Below are 11,134 nucleotides of genomic sequence, written 5' to 3' on the forward strand. Positions count from 1 at the left end.
CGCATTCAAATATATAATTATGATACATTGGCAATCTATCAGGTGTAATGGAAGATTAGTTTGAATGATTTAAAAAAATATATTATTGGCAATTCAGGTAAGAATTTATTGGTTTTGGTTTTGTTGTCCTTCACTGAGATGCTGCTGTATTTGTACATGATGACTTTTCAGGTCTCTAGGCAGGATCTGTAAAGCAAGGTACTCACTTCAGTAGAAAATGTTAAATTGTTAAATTGTTCACTAAAATCTGTGACAAGTTTTTTGTTATTTTTTGGTTTACTAATGCTTTTCTTTTAACTTTTCTTTCAGCAAATAGTAGTGATAGTGAAGAACTTTCTGCTGGAGAAAGTGTAACTAAGAGTCAGCCGGTCAAATCAGTTTCCACTGGAATGAAGTCTCACAATACCAAATCTCCTGCAAGGACACAGTCCCCAGGAAAATGTGGAAAGAATGGAGATAAAGATCCGGATCTCAAGGAACCCAGTAATCGATTACCCAAAGTTTACAAATGGAGTTTTCAGATGTGTAAGTGACATTTAGTATATTGACAATGAAGAGGAAGAAACTTCAGGACAACCTGGGTCGCTCAGCAGTTGAGCATCTGCCTTTGGGTCAGGGCATGATCCTGGGGTCCAGGATCAAGTCCCGCATTAGTCTCCTTGTGGGAAGCCTGCTTCTCCCTCTGCCTATGTCTCTGCCTCTCTCTCTCTCTCTCTCTCTCTCTCTCTGTGTCTCATGAATAAATAAATAAAATCTTAAAAAAAAAAATAGAGGAAGAAACTTCAGCTTAGTAATGCTTTTCAGGCTAATAACTCCAAAAAGGAGGCTATAACCAAACTTAAGACATCATAACCGATGGCAGTGTAGAGAGCTTATTTGGATCTTGATTTGCATGAACAAGTTTCGAAAAGAAAAATTTCAAGGCAATTCAGACAAATATCAACATCGACTAGATAGATATTTATGATAAGATGTTAGAAATTTGCTTAAAAATAATCTGCACTTGGGGATGGGAGTTATCAGTGGGGTAGAAAGAGACAAGATTTGCCAATGAATGCTAATCACTGAAGCTGAATGTTGGTTTGTGGATGGCATTATTATTCTGTGTACTTTAGCTTACATGAGAAATCTCCATAATAAAAACTTCCTGAAAAAGATTACCCCAGAGTTTTTCACACATGGAGATATTCTTAGGAAATTGAAAACTGCTTTTTTAGAGCTTTTTAAAGTTTTCCTACTATTTAAAATTTATAAATTTATACATACGCAAAAAACAAGTTATACATAACTCATAAAAATCAAAAAAGAGGACAAGAAGAGGCTGAAAGACAAAAATTTATCTAAGTATGGTTTTTAGTGATATATTGTGATACTGTATGTGAATTTTTAGCATATGTATTTGATACTTATGATAGAATTTTTAGCATATGTATTTAGGTACTAAGTTTTTTAATTTTACGCATTTATTCAACAGATTCAACATGTATTATGTTATAAGCATATATAGGCATAGCTTTTCCTTTTTTTTTTTTTTTTTTAATTTTTAAGATTTTTAAGTAAGCTGCACCCAACAGGGGACTTGCACCCACTACCCTGAGATCCTGAGTCACATGTTCAACTGACTGAGCCATCCAGGTGCCCCTAAATAGGCATAGCTCGTTATGTTCTAGGCTAAGAAAAAAAAAAATCTCAGGGAAACAATATCCATAAGCCTTATTTTAGTTCATCTGTCTTGACCTTTTTTTGCAACCACACTATATGCTTGCTTTTATGTGCTACAGTTTTGTTCAAAAATATGTATTGATGAAACGTTTAAATTCACAGCGGACCTGGAAAATATGACAAGTGCTGAACGCATCACAATTCTTCAAGAAAAACTTCAGGAAATCAGAAAACATTATTTGTCATTAAAATCTGAAGTAGCTTCCATCGATCGGAGGAGAAAGCGTTTAAAGAAGAAAGAGAGAGAAAGTAAGTTACTAACCTTACTTAAACAAGCAATTTATGACTACAGTTAGACTCTTGAGTTTACATCTGTGTATTGTTAGGCAAGTCCTTTAATCTCTCTGTCTTATTTTCCTCATCCATAAAATGGAAAATTTTATCTAAAGAAAAAATTATTTCAAATCACAATGTTCGCTTTCATGGAGTTTATAATCTGCCTCAAAAAACCAAATTAGATTTCAGATAGTAAAGAACACTGTGAAGAGAATAATGTTAACCCAGGGATTGGATGTGTTAGATTACAAGTGGTCGGGACATTTCATTGAGACCTGAATGACCAGAGGAAGTGAGAGAAGCTAAATCTGAGGGAAAAGAGTTCTCTTAGTCTTCCAGGGCTGCCATAATAAAGTACCACAGGCAGGAGATACATGGCTTACCTCCAAATACTGTCACATTGGAAGTCAGGGCTTCAACATAGAATTTGGGGAGACAGAATTCAGTGCATTAGAGAGTCCTGGGCAGAGAGAACAGCAAGTATTCCCTAAGATAGAGGTGTGGGGTTTTTTGTTTAATTTTTTTTTTTTAACATTTTGGGCCAGATAATTCTTTGCTGTTGGGAGCTGTTCTGTGCACTGTAGGATGGGTTAGCATCAGCCCTGGCCTCTACCCACTGGGTGCCAATAGCCCGTGCCTCACAATCGTGACAAACAAAAATGTCTTCAGATGTTTTTCAGATATCCTCTAGGGGGCAAAATTGCACCCCAGGCTGGAAACAGCTGCTCTAAGGTGGGAAAGCACCTTAGTGCTTTCAGGAGCAGAAAGAAAATCACGGTGGTGAAAGTGGTAGAAACGTAATCTAGGTAGGCAGAAGCCAAATCCTGTGGGGCTTTGTAGGCAAGGATGACAGGTTTAGATTTTATTCTAAGTGAGATGGACAGCTATTTGAAAGTTTTAAACAGGAAAATGTTGTGGTCTATTTATAGTTTTTAAAGATCACTGCTATGTGGAAAGCAAACTCTAGATGGGCAGTGGTAGAGGGAAGCAATATCAGTTAGGGAGATGTTAAATTTACAGTGGCTTCTGGGGGCGAGTGACAGTGCTCTGGACTGCGTGCTGGGTTAACAGTGCTCACTGATGGATTCGGTGCAGGTGGAGGGAAGAAGCAGCAAGATGACCTGTAGGTTTTCAGCTGGAACACACGGCTACTTGGTGCTGACTTTGGAAATGAGGAAGACCTAAAGAGGAAGACCTAGGGATCCCTGGGTGGCGCAGCGGTTTAGCGCCTGCCTTTGGCCCAGGGCGCGATCCTGGAGACCTGGGATCGAGTCCCACGTCGGGCTCCCAGTGCATGGAGCCTGCTTCTCCCTCTGCCTGTGTCTCTGCCTCTCTCTCTCTCTCTGTGTGTAACTATCATAAATAAATAAAAATTAAAAAAAAAAAAAGAGGAAGACCTAGAAAAGATATGGGTTGGGGAACACAGGATCAGACATATTTGTTTTTGTCATGGTACTTTTTTTTTAGGATTTTATTTATTTGAGAGAGAGAATGTGCACACAAGCGAGGGGAGGGGGCAGAGAGGGGTAAGCAGACTCCCCACTGAGCCGAGAGTCCTGAACTGTGCTCAGATCCCAGAACTCTGAGATCATGACCTGAGCCAAAGTCAGACACTTAACCGACTGAGCCACCCAGGTGCTCCTTTGCCATGTTACTTTTTGAAATACCTATTGTGCATCCAGATGGAGATGTTGGGTAGAGGGTAGGATATGTAAGTGTGTAGCTCAAGGGAGAAGGCAGGACTAGAGAGATCACTTTTAAGTCACTGGCATAGCTAGGGTACAGTTCTTATCCCTAGTGGTTTATTAAGCCCCAGTACTTGAGAAAATCGCCTAGAAAATAAACGTGAGTACAAAAGAAGGAAAGTGGAGGCAAGCCCACTTTTAGGAGTAGTGCTGAGAGGGAAAAGATTGAAGTAGCAAGACTTGAGGAGTAGCCGTATATGAAGAAAACCAGGAGAGGCTGGCCAACAGTTGAGGAAGAGGAGAGTGCTCATTTATGTCAAATGTTGCTGAAAGGCCAGTGAAGTGGCTAGTGGCTGATCAATATTGGAATCACTAGTGACCTTTTCAAGAGCATTTACTATGAACTGTGGCAGTGGAGAAGCTGGATTAAAGCTGATTGGGATAGGGGGAGGTGAGGAGGTCGAGATGGTGACCCTAGGAAAAAGGGAGCCCTAGGAAAATCTCAGGTTTTGTAGTGAATGCAGAAAGGGGACATTAGAGATGGGGGGAGGGACAGTGTCATTGCAAGCTTATGATTTTTCCTCCCTGACCCTCTTCTTTTTCCACTGTTCTCATGCTCTGAAGCACTTTGATTTCATTTTTTTTTCTTCAGAGGAATATACTTCCATCCCTCTTCTTCTGTTGTGATAAGTCCTATAACTCTTTCCAACTTTGTCTAGGCTTTTTAATTTGTGTGCTGGCTGAAAGCCTGGGTTATGGAGTAATTTGAAAAGAAATGCTAATATATAGAAAGTATATACAGAAACATTCTGTCAAAGGAAGGGGATCAGGATTGTATTTGATATGTAACCATCTAAAAATAATTAAAAATCAATTATAAGCATACTATTTAAATCCTTATGCTAGAGCTCCTTCTTCTTAAGTCATCTAAGCCTTTTTAGAGTATTTTTTATGTAATAAGAGGTCTATCCAGAAACTGCTCCTCTAAAAACAGTGTTTTGTGTATGTGTCACCACAGATTCTCTATAGCAAGTGATTCTGATAAATGGATGCTTTCTCTGGGGTGTTAGCATTAAAAGTCAGTTCCTAAATACTATTAAAATATCAGTCAGAAAATGACTATCCTAGTTGTCAAAGAAAAGCAAACCAAATATACTATTCCTAGCCATCCCCACACTCAAAATGTATAACTGAAACCAATGCTAGGAAAATATAGTTTAATTCATATACATTGCTGGAAGCATTGGCACAATTATTTTGGAAAACAATTTAATTATATATTTGGAGAACTAGCTAATTCCAGGTCTAAGAATAGGTCTCAAGGAAAATAGTAACCATAAAGAAGTTTGTTGTGATAATATTTATAATAACAAATTATTTAAATTGTGATACATTAAAGAAAAAGTAGACATTTAAAATTTTATTTAAAATGCTCAAAATGAAAAAAAAATAAAATGCTCAAAATGTTCATTGCATTTTTGTTGGTAACAGGAAGAGACTAAAAATTAAATATTACAATTCATAAATATAATGGAGTACTATTCAACTTTGAAAAGACAAAGAGGTAGATTTATATATGTATCAATATGTAACAATCTCCTGAGACAGATTGTTTAAAAAGAAAAATCAAGAATCAAACAATATATACTATGATTGTGTTTTTCAAGTAGAGTTGTAGCTGCACATATTAAATTTGCATATCATATCTCTAGCTTCTGGAGATAACATTCTTACAGAACGGGGGCTAGAAACATTTTCCATAGAGGCAGATGATAAATAATTTGGGCTTTGAGGGCCAATTGGTCTCTTGAGAACAACTTCACCCTGCCGTCGTCGTACGTGTGAAATCTACCATAGGCAAGATGTAAGCACATAGGCATGGCTGTTTCCAGTAAGTTTTTCTTAACAGAAACAGATGGTCTAGATTAGGCCTGGGGGCAATAATTTGCCAGCCCCTATTCTAGAGTTTTGAAGACAATGAAGCAACTGGTAACAAGGGGGAAGTGGAAGTTGGAGGACTTACGGAGGGTTTTTGATGAGATTTGCTTTTCTACCTTATATTCCTGTACTGAAGGAGTTTCTTTTACCTTGTACATGTATCCATTATAACATTTTTCCCCCAAATAATTGATCTATAACAAGGAGAGAATTTCCCTGAGGAAAATAACAAATTTATCATTTGCTTTGTAAACAAAGTATAGGAAAATGCTATAGTTGAGCTGTGGTCCCTTTTGTTCCAACTGGAAGAAGCAATTAGCCTCCCATTCTTATCACCATTTAAATTCATAAGAAACCCCAAACACTGGAAGATGCAGGACTTAGTAGGAGGGAAATTATTTTTGGAGGGATTACAGATTTTTCCTATTGGATTTAAAGTTCTTTTTGACACGTGGTCTAGCTACTTGAGATACACTAGTTTTTCCTTTTTTGATACTATGGTATTGTGACATTGTGGAATGCTCTTATAAACTAAGTGATTTTAGTCCAGTGGACTGGTGTTTGCTTTCTTTTTGTTCTTGTATAAACATTTATTTAAGTCTCTGGTTTGATTTCTCCTTTCCTCAGGTGCTGCTACATCCTCATCCTCTTCTTCCCCTTCATCCAGTTCCATAACAGCTGCTGTTATGTTAACCCTAGCTGAACCGTCAATGTCCAGCGCATCACAAAATGGAATGTCAGTTGAGTGCAGGTGACAGCAGGACTTGCTAAAGCACTTTGCACTTAATGGCTGTTGAGGGCCACGTCTTTTTTTATACTGCACAGTGGCACAAAAAAAAAAAAAAAAAAATCAGACAAGCACTATTTTATATTTAAAAATTGTTTCTTGACAAGCTGACTTGGCACTTAAGTGCACTTTTTTTATGAAGAAAAAGTACAATGAACTGCTTTTCCTCAAGCAATAATTGTTTCCAACTTGTCTGGGAATTGTGTGTCTGGTAACTTGAAGGCCTTCCACTGTGGCAAATGGAGGCTTTTCACTGCCTGTAGAGACAATACAGTAAGCATAGTTACTCGGTGGGCCAGAACATGTTAAGATAACTTACTGTATATGTATTCCCTTGTATTTTGTTAAAGCTGGAACATTTGATATTTTTCCATTTATTTATGAAAAAATATGAACCTATTTTCATTTGTACGAGCTAATTGTTTTTTAAAGCAAGTCACCTTAGGGTGGCTTTAATTGTATAAGTCAAGCACATGTAATAAATTCAAAACCTGCAGTTAACAGGATATTAGACATCAATCCTGGTAACCAAATATTAAAGATTCTCTTTAAAAAAGACTGAACATGTTTACAGGTTTGAATTAGGCTAAAAGGTCTTGCAGTGGCTTTTCATGCCCCTTCAAATTGGAATGGAACTACTGTACTTTGCCATTTTTCTATAAATCAGTATTTTTTTTTAATTTTGATATAATACATTGTGTGAAAAAAGAAAATGGCTAATAAACTGTATTAAATCTTAAACAATGTATAAAGATTGTACTTAGCCAGTTCAAAGTGTATATTTATTCATAATGAATTATAACAGTTATATTTTTGTGTTTTCTTGTAAATGTTTCTTTTTCCTTAAATACAGATAATTCATTTGTATTGCTTATTTTATTATGAGCTACAAGAGGACTTCAGGAACAAGTAAACTGTATTAGTATGTTTCAAGGTTGTTGATATGAACTGTCTCAAAAGGATGGTTGTTATTTTAAGTATAAATAGCTAATCGGAGTGGTAGGCCTACAAAATTAAATGCCTTGTATAAAATCCAAAATGAACGCAAAATTGTTTTCACTTGTATTGACTTTATGTTGTATGATTCCAATCTCTGTTCTGTTTGGCACTTGTATTTAATTCTACACCTTTGTAAGACATTTGTATATTGCGGATGTGTTCATTCAAGCTATTTAATACCTGGCACTGTTAATACACAGTACTTTACTGTACAGACTGTTTTACCGTTTTAATTGTAGTTCTGTGTACTTTCTTTGGATGGGGCTGGCATGTTTTATTTGTTTTCTGGCAATACGACGTGAGAATTTCGAAGCGTTTTGTTGTAGATGCTAACGTGTCAGAATCCTTTACATTCAACTTTTCTAAGAAAAGCATTTTCAGTCTTGTAGTGTGTGCTTACAGTAACTAATTTTGTTGAAAATGGTTTCAAGTTATTCAAATTTGTACAGGACTGTAAAGATTTGTTGACAGCAAAACGTTGAAGAAAAAGCTTATAGAATAAAAGCTATAAAGTATATATTAGGATCTGCAAACAATGAAGAATTATGTAATATATTGTACAAATGTAAGCAGAGGCTCTGAAATAAAATGCCATAGTTTGTGAATCCTTGATTTTGTTTCTAAAAGATAAAGTAATTTTTTAAAAAAAGATTTTATTTATTCATGAGACACAGGCAGAGGGAGAAGCAGGCTCCATGCAGGGAGCCCGATGTGGGACTCAATCCCAGGTCTCCAGAATTAGGCCCCAGGCTGAAGGCGGTGCTAAACCACTGAGCCACCCAGGCTGCCCAAGATTAAGTAATTTTAGTTCATTTCTATATGTGATGACTGACTGGAACATATATCTCTAGCCCATTATTATCAGAAAAGGGGTTCACTGACCTGCCAAAAAGGGAAATATTATACCTATTAAAATTAAAAGTCCATTAACCAGACACAGGATTTATTAGGCATTTTTATATGTTTATATACACTATAGACTATTTTGCTTGAGCCTGAATATGAATATTTATGACTTGGGAGGTTTGTCTAAAGAAGAAAAAATTTATTTCCTTTAACATGTGAAACCTGCACCAGCAGCTTTTTGCCTTTTTTCTGTCTTGTAATTTCATTCATTGGACTTTTACTTTTAGTGCACTCTGCCCTACTGCACATTGGAATCATCTGGACATTGTTTTTTTTTTTTTTCAAATATTTATTTATTTATTTATTCAGAGAGAGAGAGAGAGACAGAGAGAGGCAGAGGGAGAAGCAGGCTCCATGCAGGGAGCCTGACATGGGACTCGATCCCAGGTCTCCAGGATCACACCCCAGGCTGCAGGCGGTGCTAAACCGCTGTACCACCAGGGCTGCCCTCATCTGGACATTGTTAAAACAATAGTCCGTACTCCCACTGTGCCCATGGAGATGGTGGGGGGGCAGCTATTGCCCCCCAAAGAGTCGTACTTAATTGGTCTAGGATGGTGCTTGGTTATTGATCTTTCTTTAAAGGTCTCCAGTGATTTAATATGCGTCTGAGTTGAGAACCACTGCTTTTCTCCACTTTTAAAAAATCGGTAATTAGGATTTTTGCCCCATTTAATGAACTTTCCATCAAGAGACAATCCTTTAAACAATTTTTAAGGCCTAAAAAGCTCAAATGTATAGTTTTAAATCAACTTTGGGATGATCCTTTATTTTTACAGAAATTTGCTTAACTTCTAAGAGGTGAATTTTAAAATCTGAAGAACAGTGCTTCCCAAAATGAAGTCCTAGATACTGATTCCTGGAAATACTCTGGCAATTGTCAGATATATATGCCATATATAGCACTCCTTTTTCTGCAGAGATTCAGTGTTAGCATATTCAAAACTAAGGAGGCCTGTGAAGACACCTGGCTAACTTCCTTTACCCTTCTGTTATCAATCTTACCTGACCATGACACCTTGTTTTTCAAGGAACTACTGCTATCACCTACTTTGCGTGTTACAGAAATAGTGCTGTAAAGGGGAACAATTCTAAACTTTGTTGGAGTCAACATTTACTATCTGGGGCCTCTCTGCCTTCCTGCCCATTCTGTCCTTCCCAGCTTCTCTGGAGAGTTTGAGAATTTCATGGTTATTACCAGAATTTGACTTAACGTTTTCATCTGGGCACCTGAACTATATTTTATCAACCTAGTTACAGTGTATGGTAAAATTAGGATGTGGGTTTTTTTTCTCCAAACCTTTTTTTTTTTCCCCCCTACTGAAATAAGCTGAGAGTGCGGTCTTATTAATATTCTTAACCTGGGGAGACTGGGGAAGCTGAAGCAGCAAACATAAAGACCACTAACATTTTTTACAAAGTGTTTTTGTCTATTTTTTTTTTTTCAAGTAGGCTTGATTCCCAGTGTGGAGCCTGATACAGGGCTTGAACTCATGACTGTGAGATCAAGACCTGAGCTGAAATCAAGAGTTGGACACTTAACCAACTGAGCCGCCCAAGCGCCCCTTGTCTGTGCTTTCCTATGAAAAGAGTCTTTATGTTTTAAACTTTTCAAAGCGGTTAAGTGATCTCCAAAGGCTTAAAAACCAGTTCTGAACAGCAATGGGGATCATTTAAGTCTCCAACCAGAGCCTCTTTCATCCTAATTATTTTCCTCTAGAAATGTGTGCTACCTTTCATTCTTTATGAGTCCATTTCTCCACCTTTCAATTTTCACCTAATATTTACGGATTTTTGGCTAACATCATAATGGGTTTTGTGTATATTATATGTGAACTCCTGGAGGAATAGTGTCATGGTTTAGTTGTGGAAGTAATATATGTAAGACTTAAATATGTGCTAAACTACATTGTAAGGAAAAACCAGTGCATAAGAGTTTAAAGGGGTGGTGAATTAGTATACAGGACATGTGATGACAGATGTGATGGTGACACAGAGGAGATGCAAACCTTGAAGTAACATTTGAGGGAGATTCATCTAGAAATAGACTGTAGGCAACAGTGGAGAGGAAGAGTCGGGAAAGACCAGATGTGATGAAGTTGCAGTGCTATGGAGAGAAAATGATTCTTGGAAAAATGCTAGAGAGAGTAAGGAGGGAATGGGATTGGGAGACCTTCTGAAGGAAAAAATGAGTAGAATCTCTTCGGAGGGAGACACTTGAATTGCAAATAGGCACAGTTGGGTTTGTCTCATCTTTTGTGAAAGATCACAGTTATGGGAAACCTTTTAAAAAAGAGACTCAAAAACCAGGCCCAAGCAGATGAGTATTATGAGGATTTTTTTTCATTTTTCTGATGTGGTCTATGAAAGGTCACATATATTCTCCGTGACTTCTGTCAGTACGATATTACCATCAAAGTTCTGAATTCAATTATCTAACTATAATATTTACCTTTTACTACATAATCAATTTACCAACATTCAATAGGTACAGCAGCAAATAGAGATGCAGAAATAGGATAATTAAGACACCCATTTAGACATCTAGAGAGAGTACATAACACTAATGCAGCTAGATGAAGGATTGGGGGAAAATCTTGTAAATAGCTGGGAAATTTTCATATGTGAGATGTCTGAGCTGGGCCTTGACGTATGGGCACGATTTTGCAGGCGAAAATGACTAAGGAGGATAATTTTGGGTAAGGGAATAAAAAAGGCTAGAATGTATGGGTTTGGAGGGAGAGGAGTCAGCGAAGTTAGGCTGAGAAAATAGCAAGAGTGCCTAGGATCTGGCAGAAGAGCAAGGGAACAGCGGGTTCGG

The 11,134-nt window shown here is 37.3% G+C and overlaps 1 protein-coding gene across 5 annotated transcripts in view; it reads left to right on the plus strand.

Moving 5' to 3' along the window:
• The window catches only part of ARID4B (AT-rich interaction domain 4B), a 149,708-nt gene extending 141,696 nt beyond the window's left edge, over positions 1–8,012 (plus strand). For 4 of the 5 annotated variants that reach the window (XM_025448626.3, XM_025448629.3, XM_025448630.3 and 1 more), the window contains 3 exons: positions 310–525; positions 1,825–1,971; positions 6,249–8,012. In XM_025448626.3, the coding sequence (XP_025304411.3) occupies positions 310–525; positions 1,825–1,971; positions 6,249–6,376 (491 nt within the window). In that variant the 3' untranslated portion in view covers positions 6,377–8,012. Of the gene's footprint in view, positions 1–309; positions 526–1,824; positions 1,972–6,248 lie in introns of those variants that run through there. The other variant, XR_003137294.3, reaches the window with a different exon arrangement.
• Positions 8,013–11,134: the final 3,122 nt, after the last annotated feature.

Source organism: Canis lupus, chromosome 4 (assembly GCF_003254725.2).
Source record: "Canis lupus dingo isolate Sandy chromosome 4, ASM325472v2, whole genome shotgun sequence".
Taxonomy (NCBI): Eukaryota; Metazoa; Chordata; class Mammalia; order Carnivora; family Canidae; genus Canis; species Canis lupus.